The 24,411-nt window shown below is 44.5% G+C and overlaps 1 protein-coding gene across 1 annotated transcript in view; it reads left to right on the forward strand.

The window, feature by feature from the left end:
* SLC4A5 (solute carrier family 4 member 5) overlaps nucleotides 1-24,411 on the forward strand; it is a 125,929-nt gene that overhangs the window by 49,996 nt on the left and 51,522 nt on the right. Inside the window, exons 6-9 of the mRNA XM_054018141.1 lie at nucleotides 1,041-1,196; nucleotides 5,633-5,728; nucleotides 10,182-10,240; nucleotides 23,659-23,816. Coding sequence (XP_053874116.1) covers nucleotides 1,041-1,196; nucleotides 5,633-5,728; nucleotides 10,182-10,240; nucleotides 23,659-23,816 — 469 coding nt within the window. The remainder of the gene's footprint in view (nucleotides 1-1,040; nucleotides 1,197-5,632; nucleotides 5,729-10,181; nucleotides 10,241-23,658; nucleotides 23,817-24,411) is intronic.

Genomic DNA, 24,411 nt, shown 5'->3' on the forward strand with positions numbered 1-24,411 from the left:
TGTGATGATCTGATCCCACCATATAGCCTCTACAGACCATGTAGAGTTTGTATGATGAGACTGCCTACAATGGCATGGAGCCGATTTGCAACTGCTAGCAGCAAATCTCTCCAATAGCCAGGGATGGGACACTAGATGGGGAGGGCTCCAAGTTACTGCAGAGAATTATTTCCCAGGTGTCTGGCTGGTGGGTCTCGCCAACATCTCTAACTGATTGATTGTCACATTTGGGGTCAGGAAGAAATTTTCCCCCAGGTCAGATTGGCAGAGACTCTGGGGTGGGGGGGTTTCCGCCTTCCTCTGCCATATGAGGCACAGGTCACTTGCAGGTTTAAACTAGTGTAAATGGTGGATTCTCTGTAACTTGAAGTCTTTAAATTATGATTTGAGGACTTCAGCATAGGGGCTGACTTCCCCTCTGCCCGGTGAGTGCTCAACCCCACCGCTGTCCCCACTTCTTCCCGCCCCCGCACTGCCCTCGTCCCACCACCATTCCACCCACTTTCCCCAAGTCCCCGCACCTTCTCCACCTCCTCCCCCGAGTGCGCCGCGTCCCCGCTCCTTCCCCTCCCTCCAGGAAAGTCCTAAGCGCTGCCAAACAGCTGTTAGGGGGCGTGGGGCGGGAAGCGCTGGGAGCGAGTGGGAGGAGCAGGGACACGACATGCTTGGGAGGGGGGAGGAGGCGGGGCGGGGGGAGCTTAGCTGCTGGTGGGTACCGAGCACCCACTAATTTTTCCCATGGGTGCTCCAGTCCCGGAGCACCCACAGAGTCGACGCCTATGGACTTCAGTAACTCAGCCAGAGGTTAGGGGTCTGTTACAGGAGTGGGTGGGTGAGGTTCTGTGGTCTGCGATGTGCAGGAGGTCAGATTAAATGATCATGATGGTCCCTCATGACCTTAAAGTCTGAGTCTTTGGCATGTGATGCAGTTCTAGAGTTTGCAAGGAGGGGGATTTTTTTTATTTTATTTTTTTTGCAACAGAACCTGCCATACTGCAGCCCAGCAAGTCATGCACACGCTTCCAATGTCCTTCTTTCAGATGATGTTATTGAAAAGCAGATAGAGGATGGTCTGCTCAAGCCAGAGCTGAGAGAGAAAATAAGTTACGTGCTCCTGAGGAAACACCGCCACCAGACCAAGAAGCCAATCCACCGATCCTTGGCAGACATTGGCAAATCGGTCTCGTCCAACACAAGTGAGTTCACAAGATTCAGCTCACACATGGCTGTATCCCGACATCCTTATTCCTTTTTTTTTTTTAACCCAGGCTAATCTTTTGTTGCAGTCTAGGGGTCTCAGTAAGGACTGAAGGTAAAATGCTCCCCCTCTACAGAGGGCTAGCACCTATCCTATGCTCCATTTACAGCCCATTCCAGCCCTGTGGCTCAAATCCACCAATTTTCTCTGCCTCTATGAATACCTATGGGCTTCATTGGGACATAAGCAGCATGCACGGTCATGCTGTTCCTCTACACTTCCCCTTGAACACAAACTTCGGGATTTCATTCAGTACATTCTACAACTCTTATGCCGTATGTGAAACATGTAGATAAAAACAAAGCTGGTGGTTCTTAGATTCGTAGAGCTTAAGGCCAGAAGGGACCGTGAGATCATAACAGAGAGCGATGGATGGAACCCACAGGAATCCAGAAGGTGGCACAGGGAACTGGTAAAGGAATGTAGAGTCTATGTCGCTGCCTGACTGGCCCCTTTATGAAGGAGCAGCACCCAGTGCAACCTGTGAGTGATTACCTGCTGCTCATTTGGGCTTAAGGGAAGACACCTGGGCCTTATAAAGAGGGAAACAGGGCGAGGAATGTCGAGGCAGAGCAAAGCTGCAGAGACTTGGGCAATGTCTACACTACACAGCTTTTAGCGACATGGCTGTGTCACCGCAGCTGTGGCGCTAAAAGTCGCGCAGTGTAGCCGCTGTTTGTCAGCAAAAAACTTCTACCCCCAGCGAGCGGCGTTCACGTTGTCAGCAGGAGAGTGCTCCTGCCGACGACGCGCTGTTCACGTTGGCACTTGTCGCAGCAAAACTTTTGTGTTTCATTGGGGGAGTTGTTAACACCTCTGAAAGACAAGTTTTGTCGTTTAGTTGCCAGGGTAGACATAGCCTTAGGGGGCTCCTGCAGAGAGCAGAAAGCTGGGATCCTCTCCTGGGAAAAGAGAAAAGGCCCCAGGGCTGAGTTGAGACACCAGGGGACAAAGGGTCCAGGCAGGAAAGCCTGCAAATGACTCAGGAGAGAGGACGATTCTCTCCTGGGAAAAAGGGAGAACCCCCAGGATTGAATGTTGTGAATTGTCTGTAATTTATGTATATACAGCAGGGGAATGTTTAAAGGACTCAGGCCTGGTGGAATTTATCTAAGGAGCCTTGAGGAGAGTAAACTGAGGCAGGGCCTCTGCACAGCCTCGCTTGGCCAGAAGGGGGCGCTACAGGGCAAGCCCAGCCTTTTACAGCCTATAAAATCCATGTTATCCATTCAAATCCTTCTGAGGTTGTTAGTAAACTGTAGTAAACAAACAGTTACTCATCTGACATTGGTTTGTGTGAAGCAAGTTGGTGGTCTCCGTAGAGTTCCCCATCACTGTAGCATCACCCCGTGGGGCTGTAAATGGCACCTTTGGTGACCATTCCAGCAGAGAGGCCGAAGGCTGGACGGCACATTGAAAACTGATCTCCATGTCAGGGCGAAGGCATCCTGGCAGGGGGCTGTGCTGGAAGCTTGTTCTGATGTGGTATGCCACTGGGTTGCTTGCTCTATAGAACGAACCCAGTCTGTTGCATGATTGTTTCCTGTTTTTAGACATTTTAAAGGGGGATTTCTCTGTTTCCAGTCTAGGATATTAACTTTGGCTCAAATAGGAGGCACTTTGGTGGAATCTTGGATGTAATGACCTTAAGTTGTCCACTCTCTAGACTAACCTAAAGTGCAAACGTAAGGTTTCACTTCCACACATCAGATGTAATCGCCGATAGCCTGCTCTCCCGACATGCATACTTTCATTGACTTCAGCGAGGCATCCATGACTCTGGGGAGCAGAACAGAGATTCACCCAACAGCTCAGAGCAGAACTTTGCTCATAATTTAGTGATTTCTAGCCTTGGTGTTTTGGCTGTGGTTATTACTCCTCATTGATGTTTTACATTGTGGGTCTTTTTCCATTTAGGAGTAATAAGTCGTTGGAATGAATATTGACAAAATACAGGAAAATACAGGGGCAGATTGTTTACCCACAAAGGGAGTTCTGCTGTTCACTTCAGTGGGTGCTGCGTTGGGCCCATTATTAAATTGCAGGGAAGATTTTTATTGCTGTTGTTCTAGCTGCTATTCATCTTGTTGCTTCCAGCCTATCAGCAATAAGTAGAGCTGGTCAAAAAAATTTTGACAGAAGTTTTTCATTGAAAAATGCCATTTAATCTAAATTTTTCATGGGAACATGTCGATTTCAACAACATTTTTTCGATGGGGAAAAATGCCAAAATGAAGCATTTTTTTTGTCAAAAACATTTTGAATCAAAGTTCAGTTTTGATTTTAATATATTTACATATTGTGTGTAGAATATTATGTATATGTTATATTTAACATTTAATATAATGAAAAAGGCCAAATGTTTTGATACTAGCGACATTTTTGATACCAGCAATTCTCATTTTGAGGACATTTCGGGGATTTTTCAGAATATTGGAACTTCCTGTGGAACGCAGATTCCAGTTCCTGACCAGCTCTAGTGAGGAGTTCTTTGTCACAGGACAAGATCCCACCCTGGCAGCAGCGTTGAATTAACACTGGGGAGGTGCTGGATGTCCGTAAATGCTTGCAATGCAGCTGTACCATAAAACGGCCCCTTCGTAATCAAAAGAGCTATTCTCTGGGTCTCCTCCTGATCTCCTTTACACCAGTGTAAATCAGGAGTGGCTCCAGTGAAGTGAATGGGTTACATCCACCGTGTAAACAAGATCAGAATCAGGCCCTTTTGTGTTTATTCAGAATTCTGTCTGCTCTTTTTAGGCATGAAGGTGTGTTTTGTACTAATTTTTGTCCATGACTCCTGCAGATAGGGTGACCAGATGTCCGGATTTTATAGGGACAGTCCCGATTTTGGGGTCTTTTTCTTATATAGGATCCTATTACCCCCAGGCCCTGTTCCAATTTTTCACATTTGCGGTCTGGTCACCCTACCTGCAGAGCCAACACAGCTATGAGAGTGTGAGCTTCTATCTACTGCAACCCAAGTCCCCTAGTATATGTCAGAGTTCAGGGCAACTGCCCCTATATTCCTGCTTAGTGGTCCAGTCAAGGGCACCCACTCTCAGGCCATTCCCTTTTCCCTTCCCCTCTCCGTCTCCCCCTCCCTCCCTTCTGATCAGGGTATCTCCCGTCTGCACAGTACCCTGCCTTCACCATGTATTTCCCACCACTGGCAGGTTGCCCAAGGACGTTGCTTGCTTGCTCTCCAGAGATGGTTAGCAGGTGTAATTGCTACAAGGTACCACACAGCACTTCCTATGCAAGCCTACTTAATTTTTAAGGTAAAAAGGATTACAGAGAAATCATTAAAACAATAAAGGAATCTGCACGCTTGCTAATAAGCTTACCAAGCATCACCCGCACCCTCTCATGGATGCTGGCAAGAGTCATTCTTCAACCCCCAACCCACGGGGATTCCTTTGTGGTCACAAGTTCAGCACAGAACAAGCTCCCAGGTTTATGGGGCCTCAGGAGGCTCAGTCCTTTCAACCCTACCCTAGGGATTGGGGCCCTCCATGTGTCGGGGGTCCTGTCCATCCCCTGGATCATGCAGAAGGCTATTTATCCAAACCCCTTTTTTGTCTCTTGGTCCCTGCTGGAGAATAAGCCAGGGGGTGGCTTCAAAGGGTTGATAACAGAGGAAGTTCATTAGCATCCTTCCTTCCCTACTAGAGAAAGTGCATACAGTGCCACAGTAACATATCTTTTTAATACAGTGTGCCCCAAAGGTATTAGCCCTAATTCGATAAGGTTTAACTTAATTTAATGAAGTTTATCTTAATTCCAGAATGGTTCTTCAGGACAATACAGGATATTATCAGTCTGTCACACACCACGCCAAGTTGCATGGCCTTCCTTAGTTTCTCTCTGCAATTATAACCATGGTATCTGAGCACAAAGGCCAGTTGTAAGTCGTAGAGCTTGTGTTCACACTGTGTGATGTTCATCCTTCTGCAGAGAGGGCCTGCGCATCAGTCAAATGCCACTTCAGGCCTCAAAATAGGGCTTAAATGGGACTAAGGTAGTGGCATAAGCCTTGTATTGGCCTTCTGCACAGGGATGAAATTCACCCAACAAGGAAAATATTTAAAATACCCTGGCAGAAGTAAGACCGTTCCTTCCTAATAGAAAAATGACTCTGCCTGGGCCGAAAGTGGGAAATGCTGCTGAATTCATAGCCACGCTTGCAGAATATCAATAGGTGTGTGAAATCTATCCAAGTTAAGCACTGGACAATTAATTTGCCACCCGAGTTTCAATACCTGAAAATGACAAGCTGTATTCGTTGATGGTCACACACGATCCGAGCTGGCAGCATTTGCTGACAGCCTCATTATGTACATGTATGTGATCTAAATGCTCTCTCCTTCTCAGATCGCAGTCCTGTCCGGAGCCCAGCAACAGGGGCCAGCTTCCACCGCTCCACCGAAGATCTTAGAATGAGACAGAACGCAAATTATGGACGTTTACGTAAGTTGAACAACAGCTACTTACTTGTTTAGCGAGGCAGCAATGTCTAGCAGAACAAACACCTGGTTGGGAGTCTGTACTCCTGAGTTCTAATCCTGGTTATTTGACTGATTCGCATTTGGCAAAGTACATAATCTCTTTGGGCCTCGGTTGTAAACAACTGTTTCCTAGAGCAAGAAAGCGAGAATGGTCCACTTGAAAATCACTTTTCCATCTGCAAATGTTGCTCTAAGTAAACTCTAAAATTATCATGATTGAAAGAGATTAGAGAAAGATGGATGCCACTTTATCCCATGGTGATTGTAGTTACAGTGCACTTACATTGCAATTGCAGCATAGTTACGCTGTGGCTATGATTTTCAATAACTTATTACAAGTAATTCAGACAGCCGGAAGGGGAACTGCATTACAGACTCCCTTATTGTTACACCTCTGGGTGTTTGTCTTATTACATCGCTTTTTGGAGCCCAGGTGTGTCTAGCTACATTTCAATTACACTGCAGTTATCCTCCGCCTTGTAGTTCTTCCATTTTTATGCATTGGTGGCAATTATAGGTATCAAAAAGCATAACTACAGTGTATTGCCAGGTAGAACTTATTGCAAAGTGTCATTTAAAAATTAAAGGTTTTTAAAATGACAAATCATCGTTTTGCAGCAAGCCCTGAGCCAGGGGCAGCACATAATTACGCTGCTTCAGGAACCACGTTCTGACTTAGAGTCACAGTCTGTGACAGCTGGAAAGTTGGCACAGACGACTTCCCCCTCCATACCTTACAACTCCTTATCCTGCTGTGTAGGGGTGTAGGGCAAGAGACAATCTCAACTTGAGAGGAAAATCGGGGTGGGGGGGGAAATGTTTGCGTTTTTCAGCCTGCTCTGATTACTCTAGTGGGTGTAATTCACATTGAAATCAAATTACACTAAGATGAACCCCGAAGGGCTGGATTCACAAAGGCATTTGGGCGTGGTGATGCTGAGCATCACCAGGCTTAATTTTTAAGCACCTAGAAAATCACTGTGAATCACAAAGCCCGAGTTAGGCGGCCAGGCTCCCTGTACAGTGAAAGGGGAGAGGCAGACACCTCAGAATGGGGTTCACAAAAGCCAGCACGCTGGAGGCCAGGTGCCAGTTAAGTTAGCCAATGGGAGATGCCAAGGATGCAAGAAGCTGCGGTGGGGGGTGGGCAGGAGAAGGTGGATCATCAACATCAGGGAGACTGGGGGTCTCATCTCCCAGGCGAGTGCTGTAGCCACCAGGCTACTGAGTCATTCTTGTCGTTGCGCTCTCTGGCCCAATTACTCTTAATTATGTATTCACAGTGGAACAGTTTTGACGGGAGAGACTGAGGCAGCCCCACATCAGAATATCCCATAGCTCAGTGGTTAGGGCACTCCCTTGAAAAGTGACCAGTCCCACTTCAAGTGGAGGGGGGACTTGAACCAGGGGTGTGCCACATCCCAAGTGAGCGGCCTCACCATTGGACTAAGACGCAAGGGAGAGGCTCTCCTCCCCTGTTTTGTGTGAGCTCGGTAGGCGTGTTCAGGGCTCGCCTCCCAGATGGGGGCCCACACATGATTTAGGTGGAGGAACACCTTGTCCGCTGGTTCGTTCATCACACTGAAGCTCAGGTGTCTGGATGCTTAGCATGAGGCTGCAGACCTCAGATACGCAAGTACCTGGGGAACTTTTCCTGCAAACATTTAGCTATCTACCGGGGTTGGTAGCAGCTGAACAGGGCTTTTGTGAATCCTGGGGGTGGGGGGATGATTGTGGGATTAAGGTGCCTAAAGTGGCAGTTCAGTGCCTAAATTCTTGTTTGACTGTAGCCCCAAATATTTATGTGATGGCTGGGGTGTTGGCCGACACACTGGGGATGGAATCAGGGACCTCCAGATAGAAAAGCGTGAGCTGCTACAGGATCCCTTTTTGGTGTCTGTATCAACTCCTATTCTCTGTGGATCACCATAGCGGGGGACTTGATACGCACATTCACCAGTGGGTTACATTTAGTCAGGGGAAAGCTTTGTTGAGAGAGGAAAGAAATGAATAAAAACCGAGTAAGGACCTTAGGATTTGGCCATCAATTTGCACCACAACACTCAGGCAGATGAATACTCCTGTTATGAATGATGATGGAGTGACCCATGAGGTATAAAGCTTTAAAGAGAATCGCAAGACGATAGAACAGGGATAGGCAACCTATGGCACGGGTGCCGAAGTTGGCACGCGAACTGATTTTTAGTGGCACTCACACCACCCAGATCCTGGCCACCGGTGCGGGGGGCTCTGCATTTTAATTTAATTTTAAATGAAGCTTCTTAAACATTTTAAAACCTTATTTATTTTACATACTACAATAGTTTAGTTATATATTATAGACTTATAGAAAGAGACCTTCTAAAAATGTTCAAATGTATTACTGGCACGCGAAACCTTAAATTAGAGTGAATAAATGAAGACTCGGCCCACCACTTCTGAAATGTTGCCGACCCCTGCGATAGAACAAGAAAACAACCAAAATGCGTAGACTAACAAGTCATAATTATTTTTAACTGCTTCAGCACTGGTCTACATTTAAAATTTAGATCGACCTAGCTGTGTCGCTTTCAGATGTGAAAAATTCACACCGCTGTGTGCATAGCTAAGTTGACCTAAACCCTGATTCTTCCATCAACCTAGGTGCCACCACTTGAGGAGGTGGATTAACTACATAGATGGTAAAAACGCTTCTGTTGATGTCAGAAGCGTCTACACTAGAGCTCTACTGCAGTAGACATGCCCTCTTGCTCCCATTAGCAATCCCACTAGCTTAAAAATGGCAGCTTCCAAATGAATTGGAGAACTTTGGCTGGAAGCTAGCACCCAGCTCTAGAACTCGCTTAGCTCTGAGCTGGTTCTTCTAGTCTGTCTAAGCTGTTCTGTTCAAGCAGTAGGATTTGATTGATTGATTTTTTTTTTAAATCATTTGGTTCCAAGATCCTAATAGGAAGTAATTAATGGGAGCCTGTCAACTTTAAATTTGCCCTTGTTGTTACTGTAGCCTCTATGTGCTTCATCTGAGATCAGGACAGCGTTGCGCTAGGTGCTGTATATATACATAATAAAAGACAGTCCTTGCCCCAAAGAGCTTACAGTCTAAATGCATGAGACAGACAAACAGTAGAAGAGAAGAATTATTATTGTCCAGATGGGGAATCAAAGGCACAAGGACACTAAGGGCCAGATTTAAAAAGAGAGTTAGCTGCCTATCTCCCTTTAAAGTTCTGGTCCTAAATTGGTGGGCCATGGTCAGGCAAGACTCTGTAGGAAAACTGGAGATTGAACCTAGACCTCCTGAGTCTCTATTCCCAGGCCAGCTGTCTGAAAATGTTCTACAGGCTATTTTTACAAATCACATTTAAAATTACTGTAACTAAAAGAAATTAGGGGAGGGGAATCATTTTGGGTTTTTTTTTTTTTTAGATTGCTTACTTTGAATATTTGGCAGCACTGTGTTTCAATTTGAGTCAATTTCATTGTTCACCCTGTATTTTCTGGCAATTGGCTTCCCCTTTTGAGTTCTGAAGAGAAATATATTTTGAAAAATAGGAAATTGTAAAACCACAAAATCGAGGAGGAGGGACTCAGGGTGGATTGTTGCTTAAAATCGAAACAATGTCAAAAATGAGTTTAAATTTATATAGCCCTTGAAGAAGGGGGGGGGAAAGCTTTGAGTAACAGAATTAATCCCTTCGCCTCCTCTTATTGCTAGGCATTCGTGGCATATGATATCTTGATTTTTGCTGCATGTTTCCTGGAAATTGATAGTTTGGTTATACTTTGAGAGATAAGTGGCTTGTCACCCCTAAAGGGGACTGTGTGCAAAGCTTTCATTAACCACCCACAGATTTGACATATATGAACTCTCCTGGAATTGCAGCTTCCCACAGACCTTGAGAAAGCCCCGATGGGAAAAGATGGAAACTGGGGCAACGTGTCACAGGAAGAGGGTAAAGGGACCCAAAAAATGGAGCAAAATTCTGCCCCCCAGATCCATCCATGCCATACCCATTAACTCAGTGGGAGTTGTAAATGCAAATGTGATGGCAAAATTTGGCCCATGCAGTGTAAGAGATAAGTGTCAACACGTGGCCAGAATCTGATCCTAGTTACACTGGTATAAATCCAGTGAACTCCACCAGGGTAACTCTGTTCTGATCACATTTATGCCATGTTAAATCTGGAGTTAGTCCAGGTGAGCCACACCAGATTTATCTTCTTGTAAATGGGACCAGAATCTGGCCTATTCTAGAAATGGACAGTGCTAGAGGCAATTTAGGACCCCATTCTCCTTTTCAGTAGCTTGTCAACCACACAGGTGAAGGGCACAAAATGGGCCTGTGAATCTGTACATAGAAGGTTTGTGGCCTCTAAATGTTTCTTACCGTGTCTTTCCCTTGTGCTTTCTTTAGGCCATGCGCAAAGCAGAAGCATGAATGACATTACAGATACACCAAGCACAGATCAGGTAGTAAGTTCTAAAAGCCTTTTGTGGACCAAGGTTTTCTGTGTAACATCATGACTGGCAGCCTCCCATTACCAGGGGGGAGAAAAACAAATATCTGCTGTTATACTCTCATCCATAAACCGTAAATATGAGTGGCCTCAAAGCTGATTGTGTTCATCAGGACAGGTGCAAATACACTGTGACAGACCCAGACCAGTGGGGTACAGGAGTCTGGTAGAGGGCAAATATACTGGTCACTGGATGAGTAGTTTTCTGTTCCCTGAGTGACCAAGAAGGGGCTGCACTAGACTAATCAGGAACCTGTTAGAACCAGTTAAGGCAGGCAGACTAATTAGGACACCTGGAGCCAATTACGAAGAAGCTTCTAGAATCAATTAAGGCAGGCTAATCAGGGCACCTGGGTTTTAAAAGGAGCTCACTTCAGTTTGTGGTGTGAGTGTAAGGAGCTAGGAGCAAGAGGCACCAGGAGCTGAGAGGGTGTGCTGCTGGAGGACTGAGGAGCACAAGTGTTATCAGACACCAGGAGGAAGGTCCTGTGGTGAGAATAAGGAAGGTGTTTGGAGGAGGCCATGGGGAAGTAGCCCAGGGAGTTGTAGCTGTCATGCAGCTGTTACAGGAGGCACTATAGACCGCTGCAGTCCACAGGGCCCTGGGCTGGAACCCGGAGTAGAGGGCGGGCCCGGGTTCCCCCCAAACCTCCCAATTGACCTGGACTGTGGGTTCTTCCAGAGGGGAAGGTCTCTGGGCTGTTCCCCAACCCACATGGTGAATCTCTGAGGCAAGAAAATCCGCCAATAAGTGCAGGACCCACCAAGATAGAGAAGGAACTTTGTCACAATACGTACTTCCTATGTTTAGCAGTATTCGGTGTCTAATTTTAATCCACAATCTGCATCCGTGATGCCCTGTCCCTGGCCAGTCAGGACCAAGTTGTTACATACCAAGAGGTAGATACATTGGGATGTAAGACTCTCAGAGCTGACCTAGTCCAGTATTCTATTCCCAACTAATACAAGATACTTCAGAGGAAGCAGCAAAAAATCTTTGTGGTGGATGTTTACAGAGTAATCTGTCCCCAGAAGATGATTCTTCCTATCCCCTGTCACTTAGTGGTTGGTTTATGCCCTGAAGATGGTAAGTTCACATCCCTTATGGATTTTCACTCCTAATAGGATGTTCTCATCCCTACATAAATGTCTAATCCTTTTATTAATCCTACCAAACTCTTGAGCTCCGTGAGCCAAGCAGACACCCAATGAAAGTGAAAGGCAGCAAATTTAGAAGTGTTTAAAAGGAAATTCTTCTCTACACGATTTCGAATTATCCTGTGGAACTTGTTGCCACAATACATAATTGAGGCCAACAGGTTGGTAGAATTCTGACGAGGATTAGACATTTATATGGATAACGAGGACTCCACAGTTACAGTAAATAGGATTTTAAAAAAAAAAGAATGATCTGAATCTTGCCAAAGAATTGTTTCAGGAATACCCTGCAACAATGAGTTCCGCAGGTTAATTTATATACTGAATACACATTCCTGTGTTGCCATACTCATGTCATGGGTAGAGTGCACGGTTTGGGGGTAACTTGAGTTTCCATACTACATGTTGCTTCCTTTGGAGTAATTTATTATGATTGTTCGTTTGTATTCATAGCACCTAAAGACTCTGATCTGGACCCCATTGTGCTAAGCACGGTACAAACAAATAATAAAAAAAGATGGTCACTGCCTTGACGAGCGTAGAATTTAAGTATACAAGAGGCAGATACAATAAACAGATGGAGGGAAGACATGGAGCCAGTGTGATAAGCATCAATCGCACCAGCTGCAGAGCCATTTTAAAATGTTTAAACATTGTTTAAAAATCAAAAACACTTCCCTGCTCTGTGCTTCAGTTTTAATATCACTGGCCTGTCTCCCTGGCGCTTAGTTAATATTTGTTGAAGCCCTTTGAGATCCTCAGATGAAACTTTGACTACAGTATGTGCTGGGGTGAGGACAATGTGTCCTTCTGACTGATCCTCTGGGAATAGAAGGGAGTTGTATCCATGACATGGATTGTACCGAGGGTTGATGTGTCAAAGGGTTTCTCTGTCTTCAACATAAGAGGCCCATCTGAGTCTCATGTTATTGATGGAGTGGAAATGCACAGACTTCTAATTAACGCATTTAATACATGTATTGATCTCTGGTAATTCAGATGATATCAGCCTTGGAAATAATACCTGCCCCAGATTCAGGGCAGCAAGAAAAAGCAGGTTAGGGGTATGAAAACACAGCAGAAATACTTTTGTAGGGAGGACGCTAGAGTCTTGAGATGAGGAGAAAAGCTCTTGAAATCTTTGGGAGGAAATAGAGCAAGGAATATCTAAATAAAAGAGGAAGCAGGGTGTGGGTGGGAAGGATAGATAGGGTTGTAAAGAGGTGGGGTTGTTTGTGGAATATAATAGAGATGAAGACAAGGTGGCATATTTAGGAATATTTACTAGTCTAGGGATGAAAAGGCAGGAGATCATGAGGAAATAAAAACTTAGTAGACGGTCATGTTTTTCCATACACAAAGAGCAACCCATCTGCCTGACTTTTTTTGTTTGGATTAAGTGAAAGCAACAAATAAGAGAGAACAAAAATAATGTCTCCAGGTGAGAGCACAGTGTGTATGCCTCTTCTGTAATATTCTGCATCAGTATGACCGTGCTTCTGCCATGTGGCATGGAGTGCTATCAGGCTCTCTCTCCTTGTCACCACTGCTATGTTTAAATGCAGGTGAAATTCCCAATAAATGTTGTGTACCAACGTGTAAAAATGACTCTAATACAAAGGCAATCTGATGAAACATGGATACTGCTCTCATCTTCTCTCTGTGTCCAGGTCTGGCTGGTATGTTCCAGTTTTGTTAATTAGAAATCTGTGCTGCTTCACCCAATCAATAACCACCAAAGTGCCTCATGAGAGACTACCATGGGCTTTTTTTTTCCTTCTGCCCTTCCATCCATCACGTTGAAATCCTTTAACTTACTAAAGCTCAATTTGATCCTGAACATGACCTCAAAGCATCATCTTCCACCTCAAGGTCATCAGGAAGGGACACGCTGATCCTACCTCAGATTTGTCTGCGCCCCTTCACAATTTCATTGACCTGCACAGATCTGGGATTAAGCTCAAATAAGTCTGTTTCAGAGAGGGAGTGTTTCTAGTGGTTGGAGCAAGATATTGACAGACAGGACTCTTCGCTTCTATTCTCAATTGTAGAAAGGATAGTTGGTTGTTGGTTAAAGTAGGTCACTAGGAGTTAGAACTGCTGTCTTCTTTTCCCAGTTATGGGAGAGATTATTGTCTAGTGGTTAGAGCAGAGCGCTAGAAATCAGGAATACTGCCTTCTATCCCTAGCTATGTGAAGGAGTGTTATGTAGAAGTGAAAATAGGCACTGACCGTTGGGACTCCTGGGTTCTTTTCCTGACATTGCCACTGATTCACTGTTTAGCTTTTGACAAATCACTTAATCCCTGGTTGCACAGTTCAGCCATCTGTCAAGTGGGTAAAATATTCCACGGGGTTGTTGTAAGATTTAATATTTGAGGTAGTGTTTAAAATCCTCAGATAAAAGTTCCTGTATTAGTGCAACGTATTCTTACCTGTGGAATATGGCTACTCACCTGTCATTTATTCCTTTGCTTCACGTAATCCTGAACTGCCATTTCCAGAAGTAAATATATTAGATAGATAGTTATTGATCTTCTGAACAACAAAAATGCTGATGTCTCCTTTTCTTTTGAAGGGAGCAAATGGTACTGCTGGAACAAAAAGTTACAGACAAAAATAGGCACAGTAGTTTTAGATTAGAATCCCTTTTCTGAGACCCTGATATAGGCACCTCCAGAAATGATAGCTCAGGATGACATGAAACAAAAGGCTAAATGACAAGTGATTAGCCACATTCCGCAGGTAAGAATACTACTTTTCACTAATACAGCAATTTTAAACTGAGGATTTCAAATACTACACACATATCACTGTAGTAACTCAACACTTCAGCAGGACGTTTGCCAATTGGTCCTAAAAATTAACTTAGGAGCCATGTTCTTTGTGTGAAGCAGTATTTTTTTTTTCAAAATGTTATAATAATCTGTTTGTGGAATTTTTGAGTTACAAATTGTATTTAAAAAAGTAAGTTTGTCAGTATAGGAGAGTGGAGTTCATAGAGTTGGTTTGTTCATACAGTCATGATATGCTATAACTTCATAGAGCATTTATTATTCAGTGGAAATTCTATCATTGCTCTAATATTGAAGCCTGCTGTTGTCACAGCTATTATTGTTCTGTCATGTAAAGAAGCGCTGGAATTTTTCATTTCCTTGAACAGTGTGTTTAAGCACCTATATAATCAGAGATCAAATGGTTGTAGATTATTATTGGATTTTCCTCCTTTCCCTGGTTTTTGAAAGATTGAATCCTGAGCTATTTAATCAGTCCAAATTCCCACTGGCTAATAACCAGTGTTCTATTCCTACCTCCGTGTGTGCTCATGCATATACAAGTGTATACTTTTAGTACAGCATAGGAATTGTTAATGGAAGTACACGATTTGATACAAAGTAGTGACTGGGACATGCTTCACCTGACATGGGGAGTGTGTGACACATCATGTCTGCTTGTTCAGGCTGGATCCACCAAGAAGATAAAAGCTTACTACTGCTGCCAGTTGAAGGATTGACTATGGACTGCAGGATTTGGCTCACAATGTGTATTTTTAATGTGCTCTGATTCCATACTATGGCTTTAAAACTTTGGCATTTGATACTGAGAGTGGGGAGGAGCCAGTACTTAAATACTTGTGAGGCGCAGATATTTGCTCTTGACAAAGATGATGACCCGCTAAAGCATCCTGGGAAGCTGTTCATGAAGTTGGCATTGGATTTAAAACGAACATTCTCGATTTATTTCCATTCCTGGTGTAGGATAAGAGAGCGTGCAGTTGACTTTAATCTGATATTCATTTTGGGGCTTGGCGCTAAACAAGGGGGGGATAGCTCAGTGGTTTGAGCATTGGCCTGCTAAACCCAGGGTTGTGAGTTCAATTCTTGAGGAGGCCATTTAGGGATCTGGGGCAAAAATCTGTCAGGGGATTGGTCCTGCTTTGAGCAGGGGGTTGGACTAGATGACCTCCTGAGGTCCCTTCCAACCCTGATATTCTATGAATTGCTGTTAGGATGAGCTGCACCTTGAGAAAGTGTAGTTTGAACGTTTGTCATATGGGTGCTCTTCCAGATATATTTTATTTGATTGTCCTCTCAGACTTCTAGCTCTAGTCTTAAAATTCCCTCCTTCCCTGTAAGGTGTATTCCATTGTATTACACTGACTTCCTGTTCTGCCATAATTGCCAGAGATCTGGCAAGACTCAACGTTGACATTGCAGCACTTAGTGAGACCCACCAGGCCGATGAGGGCCAATTACAAGAGGATGGAGGTGGCTACACCTTCTTTGGGAAAGGAAATCCACCTGAAGAGAGACGCAGTCATGGGATTGGCTTTATCATCAAAAATAAGATCATCAGTCAGCTTGTGGAGCTTCCCGTGGGGATCAACGAGCATCTCAAGACTCTTTGGCTCAAGCTTAGCAACAACCAATTTGCCACAATCATCAGTGTACACGCCCCAGCACCCAATGGAGGAAGACAATAAGGAGCAGTTTTATGGCACACTCAATGCAGTCCTCACAGCTACACCGAAGGCAGAACAAACTCATCCTCCTGAGAGATTTCAATGCCAGAGTCAGACGGAATTCCCAATGGAGAGGCACAATAGGCAAAGAAGGGGTGGGAAATGTAAACCCCAATGGTATTCTCCTCCTCAGCAAATGTGTGGAGCATAATTTGCTCATCACAAATGCCATCTTTAGGCAGAGTAACAAATTTAAGACCACCTGGAAACATCCTCAGACCGAACACTGGCACCTCCTTGACTGTTATAGTCAGAGCCCGAGACTATACTGATGTCCGTATAACACGAGCTATGAAAGGTACTGATCACTGTTGGACAGACCATTGATTAGTAAGATCCGTCATGTACCTGCAGCTCGCTCCACCATCACAAACACCCAAAGACTAAGTGAAAGCGGTACAATGTCAAAGCACTTCAAGACCAAGCCAGCTGCAAGATGTTCCAGTAACATCTGTCGGAGAAACTCTAACCTTCCTGACAACATCACTGCAATTCAAGAGCCCTGGGATCAATTTAAAAACACCATTCACAATGCATGTGCTGAAACCATAGGGTATTCCACTCATCGGCACCAAGACTGATTTGACGAAAACAACAAGGAAATCCTAGCATTAATTCAACAGAAAATAAATGAATTTTATAACTGGCAAAATGATTCCTCTAAGCAATGAAAACATGAGGCCTATCACCTCATGGACAAAAGGACAAAATCTGAACCTGCGAAGAAATTCCACCTGACTTTAAGAATGCCAACATTGTTACAATATTCGAGAAATGGAACAAATCTTTGTGCGGAACTACAGAGGTATTGCTCTCCTCTCCATCGCAGGGAAGATTCTTACATGGATCCTACTAAACCGCCTCCTCCCCGGATCACAATGTGGCTTCAGGCCATCCCATGGCACAACCAACATGATTTTTGTGGCACGACAGATTCAGGAGAAGTGCAGAGAGCAACACCAGGAACTGTTCATGGCATTCATCGACGTAACCAAAGCCTTTTACTCTATCAATTGTGATGCCCTATGGAAGGTGCTGTGTAGGTTTGTCTGTCCACAGAAATTCATTTCCATCATCAGAGTAATCCATGGTGGGATGACTGTCACTATTTTGTGCAACGGCTCAGAGATCAAATCATTCACCATTCGCACCGGTGTCAAACAGGGCGGTGTCATTGCTCCAACACTCTTCTCCATTTACCTTACCGTAACCTTGATTCTCATCTGTGACTGCCTTCCTGACAGAATCGGGATTGAGTCGTATGGATGGCCATCTCCTTAATCTTCGACATCTCCAAACAAAATCTAAGGTCACGAGAATTGGCATCACTGACCTTCAGTATGCAGACGACTATGTCATTCTTGCACATACAGAGGCCAACCTGCAAAGCACCCTAAATCTTTTTGCGGATGCCTATCACAGCCTGGGTCTGTCTCTCTCAACATCGGGAAAACCAAGGCACTCTACCAGCCCTCACCTGCACAAACTACTGGAGCTGCTGGAGTGGTTCCAGCACTAACATCAGTGTTCTCTCTGCTGCCAACACCAACAGTATAGAAGTGCAGGTCATGAAATACCAACTCTGCTGTGCTGGCCACTGTGTACGTATGCCTGACACTCACCTCCCGAAGCAAGTACTCTTCTCTCAGTTAAGTAAGGGAAGAAGGGCTCGCGGAGGGCAATGGAAGTGTTTCAAAGACATGCTGAAAGTACATCTTAAAAAGGGAGACATCAACCCAACAAACTGGGAGGACTTGGCGCAGAACAGAACACAGTGGCGCAACACCAGACACCAAGCCACAGCTCACTTTGAGGAGAACAGACATGCTCATGAGACAGAGAAGTGACAAAGGAGGAAAGAAAAGGCACAACACTCTAGCTAACAACGATGTCTCCTCCAAAATCACACCTGGCACTTCTGTGGGAAAATCTGCAGGGCTCCTCAGCTACTTAAAAACTCACCAATGCCCCCTTGGCAGACGACATCCTTGCATCAAGGGATAGCTGAAGACGACTAACTTCCTGTAATGAAAGCAGGTTGAGAATTTAAAGTACAAAGACTGTAGCTACCACTCTGTTCCAGTCATTTGATCCTTTGGCTTTATGAATTAAAGCCAGATCGGGGCACTACACAGAGAACCAAGGAGAACAAACCATCTTTCTACTGAGGAGCTCAAATCACTTTGCAAACCGTGGTGAACTTACAGTGAACACTGTAAAATAGAAGAGTATTATCGTAATTTTCCAGCCAGGTAAATTGAGTCACATGGTGGTATTAAGTGACATGTCCAAGCTCACACAAATTGGTGTGAGTGCTGGTATTATTGAACCCTGATTTCCTGACTCCCTCTCCTGTGCTTTAACTATTGGACCGTACTTCCTCTCCCAAACAGGTATTTCATGGAGGTACATTGTAGGGTCACAGCTCACCATATTGAGCCATATCCTGAGCTCCCTACTCAGTTTTCATACCATCCTTACTCCAGCAAAACTTCCATTTATTTTAAGCAGCTTTTTGACTAACAATTTCAGGAGTTGGCCTATTAAAATAAAGAGAAGACCTGATTTCCCTCATTTCCTCCTGCCCATCCATACATGGTTGTAACTCTATTGACCTCAGTGGAATGACTGCTCAGTGACGCCAGATCTGAATCCGCCCTAGAGGGTTTGCACAACTTCTCTTAACAGACACACACATCTGATTAGCAAACAAAATGGGGTTAGTCTAGACCAGGGGTCGGCAACCTTTCCAGAAGTGATGTGCCGAGTCTTCATTTATTCACTCTGATTTAAGGTTTCGCGTGCCAGTAATACATTGTAATGTTTTTAGAAGGTCTCTTTCTATAAGTCTATAATATATAACTAAACTATTGTTGTATGTAAAGTAAATAAGGTTTTTTTAAATGTTTAAGAAGCTTCATTTAAAATTACATTAAAATGCAGAGCCACCCCGGACCGGTGGCCAGGACCCGGACAGTGTGAGTGCCACTGAAAATCAGCTCGCCTGCCGCCTTCGGCACGCGTGCCATAGGTTGCCTACCCCTGGTCTAGATAATACTTAGTCCTGCCATGAGTGCAGGAGACTGGACTAGATGACCTCTCGAGGTCCCTTCCATTCCTATGATTCTATGAAAAACAATGCATGTGTTAACAGTTAAGGTTGTGGCAGGACGCAATCCATCCACGAAAAACCTTGAAAGCATGGAAATAAGAAGTAAAGGGGAAAGACTCATGCATTCCCTTCCGCCTTCATATTGCCTGGGATGGTTTTGGTATTCACTGCCCAAGACATTCATTTCCATCTCCAGCAAATACCAAAAAGCTGTGCATACGCTGGCTTCATCAAACTTGCAGTCTAATGCAAAACCTTACCAGTGACGTCCTATTCTCTTATATCCAGCACATCTGATGCTCTTTAACATTTTTATCAATGACCTGGAAGAAAACACAAAATTGTCACTGATAAAGTTTGCAGATGACCCAAGAATTGGGGGTGTGGTAAATAATGAAAAGGACAAGTCACTGTTGCAGAGCAATCTGACTCGCTTGGTAAACTGGGCACAAGCAAACAGTACAACTAAATGTAAATCTATACATGGAGGAACACAGACTGCAGGCCATACTTAAAGGATGGGAGACTCCATCCTGGGAAGCAATGACTCTGAAAAAGATTTGGGGGTCATGGTGGATAATTAGCTAAACATGAGCTCCCAGTGTGATACTGTGACCAAAAGAGCTAATACAATCCTGGGGTGCATAAACAGGGGAAACTCGAGTAGGAGCAGCGAGGTAATTTTCCCTCTATATAGGGCACTGATGCAACCACCACTGGAATATTGTATCCGGTTCTGGTGTCCACAATTCAAGGATGTTGATAAGTTGGGGAGGGGTCAGAAAAGAGCCACAAGAATGATTAAAGGATTAGAAAACTTGCCTTATAATGGTAGACTCAAAGAGCTCAATCTATTTAGCTTAGCAAAGAGAAGGTTAAGAGGTAACTTGATTACAGTCTATATATGTATAATCTTCATGGAAAACAAATATTTAACGATGGGCTCTTCACTCTAGCAGAAAAACTCTAACATAATCCAATGGCTGGAAGTGGAAGCTAGACAAATTCAGATCAGAAATAAGGCGTACATTTTTAACTGAGAGTAATTAACCACTGGAACAATTTACCAGGGGTTGTGGTGGATTCTCATTAATGACAATTTTTAAATCAAGATGGATGTTTTTCTAAAAGCTCTGCTCTAGGGGTTATTCTGGGGCAGGTCTCTGGCCTGTGTTATACAGGAGGTCAGACTAGATGATCATAGTACTACTTCCTGGCCTTGGAATCTATAAATCTGACCCACACATTTCCCAACATTTGGGAAGTCATTTTGCCGTAACATTGCTGAGGTCCTGCGGTTACTAGTTTGCAAGAAATGCAACTTCCCTATTCCACATATCTGCTTCCTGTGCATACAAGTCACTTCTGCTGGCTTTGCTAACACACACAAGATTTTGTGGAGTTATTACAACCGGAGGGGGGAGAACTGGATTCTCTTCTGCCTCGTGCATTATCCACTGAATTTTTTCAGCCACATTCTGATGGACAGAATCTCTGTTAATAGCGTCGATGGGGGAAAGAACAACCTAGATGGATTTGCAGAATCCTTGCGACATTAGACAAACCATCCTTTGGCTTGTACCCTGACCGAATTTGATCTGGCGGCTAGCAAGAGAGGATCAGTATAGAACCCCACAATGCTATTTTTACAGCTCCGTCCTGCCCCTGTTTAAGTCAATAGGAATTCCTCAGTGGCGTGTTGTTACCTAGAGTGTAGGGATGGTTAAAAATCCACATGTTCCTGTGTTGGAGTCGGAGCTAGTCAATCCTATCCTTTGCCTTTTTTTTTTTTTTCCTCTCACATCAAATTAAAGCACAGACCTGTGAGCCAGGAGATCTGGGTTTTCTTCCCATCTCTGCCTCCATTTTCCCTGGGTGGATCCCTTCACTTCTGTGCTGTGGTTTTCCCATCTGTATGCAGGCAGTGCACATGCCTACCTCTCCGGGTCAGGGTGAAGATCAATGAGTTAATGCTTTGGGCACTGGAGAAATGCCAGGTACTGTTATTTACTGGCTGTACTCCTGTTGGTACAGGAGCAATGGGCTCGAGGTGGGGAAGGGGCCTCATCAAGGAAATCCTGCTCTTATATCCCCCCTGCACAGTGGAGAACCTCAGACGCAAAACTCCCTCTTGGAGGAGCCCTGTGTGTGCTGCCATCCAGCAAAAAGGAAGCCATGTCACATTACAATGTCCACACTCTGCTGTCTTTGTTCCAGGCTACAACAGGCAAGCTTGGCTTTCAGCGCATGCAATCAGATGGATGCAATCAGAATTACTCCTGGCTCTGTAGTTCTCAAACATTTTAGTATGGCGGCCCTCCCAACTGCATTTTGTCTTTGGTTGCAGCGCCATTCAGGTTTGGCCTGCGACGGAGGGGTGGCCGGACCAAACCTGAGTAGATTGCAACATCCAGAGCAGGGCACTAGGCCCAGGGCTGCTGGTTGAGGCGGGCTTGCTCTCCAACACCCACTCCTGTGGGCTTCCCATCTGCACCGGGCCAGGAGAAGTGTTTGTTTACCTAGGCCGGGTGCCAGTGATAAATTAATGCAGCCCTGGATGTGGTGACCCATCTGGAACCTTCCCATGACCTACTGGTGGGCGACCCACGCTTTGGAAAACTCTCTCTCAGTCCCTTATTGCTGAGCGCTTAAAGAGATTCCCTTTGAGCTGAGCTGGTGAGGGATCTGTGGGTCATGGACACAGGGATGTGGATCTACTTTCTATCCCCTGCTGTCACTGTGGACAGTGACAACCTTGAAGTTCTGGGTAGCTGTGGCTTTGTTATGATAGTGTTGTCGACCTTAAACTGGAATTAATTCAGGGAAGTCCTCTGGCTTGTGTTATGCAGGCGGTCAGATTAGATAATCACGGCAGTCCCTTCTAGCCATGCGATCTATGTGCGATGGAGCTGGAAGAGAGGGTCTCGCAGAGCTGGGTCGCAACCTTTGTGATTTAGTCTGATTGAAATGGGTGTAGAGACTTTCTGTGGTGAACAGAAGCTTTTACACTTGCTCAGTAATGCATCCAGAGGGCTTCAGGATTGCAGCCTGGATACCAGAATCGCGCCCTTTCCAGGGTGCTGAGTGGAACTTAGATAAATTAATGGAAGCAGAGTGTGTGTGGACTGTTTAGGAAAAGAATTTACCTTGGGAAATATTCCTTAGGGCTCTCCACTGTCAGAATTTACCAGTGGGTGCTCTTAGTTTAGAGCTGCAGTAATGAAAGCAAATTCCCTGATAAGAAAATCCAAACATTACAATCAAACGTTGGTGCATCGAGGGTTAACACTAAGATATGCAAACCATTTCGTTTCAAAGAATGTTGGTTTTTAATCAGCCTATTAGACCCACTACAAAGGGACTTTTAAAGTTTTTCATGAAGCTTAGTGGTCACCGTTAACTCCTGCTTTTGCTTATTCCAAGCTGTATTGGAGGAGTGGTTTTATTATTGTTTTATTTTTTTTTTTCCATTTGGATTTAAAAGATTAGAATGGGGGGAGCTTGCCGCCCAGCTCACATGCCTCTCCTCATGCTGGCATATAGATTATAATAACATCCTGCCTGGGTTCGTATTGAACCCTTTTATGCTAATAATGAAAGGGCTGCAGGGGACAAGAGACCCAAGGATCAATCTATGAAATGAGGCCACCGCCTACAATTATTTGCTCCCTTTCCAAAGAAGAGATCTGAGGGAATGAACTACAAAATGGAAGCTCAAGCTACTTATTACGATGAATCCTCCTTCCTTATTACACGTGGGGAGCCAGCGGGGGCTGCTGGAAGGGAAAGAGGCTCCAAGACATGCTCTTTCGTCATACTTGAGTGTGGGTCCAATTTGGAAGGTGGTATGTTTTGTTATGTGTTTATTTAGGCCCTTATTCAGGACAGCACAAAAGCATGTGCTGAACTTGCTTCAATGCGCTCAAGTCCAATTTGAAGCATCTCAGATTTAAGCACTTAAAGTTTAGCGCATGCTTATGGGCTGTTCCCAGCGAGGATGGACTTCAATGTTGCCCACTCTGACCATTTTATCATGAGTGTGTTTCTCGAAGCCCCAGCTCCTGGAGTCATGGGGATGCGTGAGAATCTCCGCTTTCAGTGAGAGTCGGCACCACCGAAGGTATGTCTCCACTGCAGTCCAGTGGTGTTTTGGGCACATGTAGATCAAAGCTAGCTGGGGCATGCCTACCTGAGCTGCAATCAATCAATCCTGATTGCAGTGGAGACATACCTTGTCATGGTGCTGCATGGGATGTGAAACTTGCCAAGGAGGATTAAGTTACAGAAAACTAAGGCCACTTTACTCCTGATTGAGAAGCATCCACACCGAGGTGGGTTTAAAATGCTTTAACTCATGTGCATTGACTTCACACTTTTGATTTGCCTTAACTTAGTAACTCGTACCCAAGTGCTACTATATGCTTAGAGGAAAGGAGAAACTCCAATTTCACAGCAGGAGCTCAGCAATTTTTAGCATCCTAAATGTCAAGCAGAAATAAGTTGTCATGGTGTTATTAAAAAAAAAAAAAAAAACGTAAAGGAAGATCTGACCCATCATTGAACTTTCTTTTTCCCCCAACAGCTAAAAAATAAATTCATAAAGAAGATCCCCAAAGACGCGGAAGCCTCCAATGTCCTGGTGGGAGAGGTGGACTTCCTGGAGAAGCCATTCGTGGCATTCGTGAGGCTTATACAGTCCACCATGCTGGGCGGGGTGACGGAAGTTCCCGTCCCCACTAGGTGCGCAGCTGTTTAAACAAACAAAATGTGCTTTTGCAAGAACTGAAGAAAGGTATTGGTGGTTCAGAACTGGGGCTTCAGCTGTAAACTCTCATGTAAACCTGATGCGGTATAGCACACTTTACCTTCCAGATTAGGTGGGACAATAGTTTCTTCCCCTGTCTCTGGACAGCTACAGATTCCTAAGGAGTCTAATTAGAGCTGTGTGAATAACAGACTTTTGGATTCGCTGGCCATTTTGAAAAATCAAAGTTAAAAAAAATCATTGCGGGTCAACCCAAAATGAACCATGTTTAAAAAGATTTCGGCAAACCAGAAAGTAAAAAGTAAAATAAAATAGTTTTGGGCCAAACATAATGTTTCATTTGACCTGAAACAAAACATTTTATTTTGATTGCTAGTGTTTTTCAAACCATTTCAACGTTTGAAATAAAATTGGAGGAAATTTCAAAGCAAACAGTCATTTCAAATGGAGAGAAGAATTTTCAGTATTTTGGTGGGTTGTTTACAAATTTTGGAGGGACGGGGGTCCCCCAAACAAACAATTCAACAAAACTGACATGAATTTGCAAAATGTTTCAGTGTCGCCAAATCT

The sequence above is a fragment of the Malaclemys terrapin genome, chromosome 2, assembly GCF_027887155.1.
Source record: "Malaclemys terrapin pileata isolate rMalTer1 chromosome 2, rMalTer1.hap1, whole genome shotgun sequence".
Lineage (NCBI taxonomy): Eukaryota > Metazoa > Chordata > Testudines > Emydidae > Malaclemys > Malaclemys terrapin.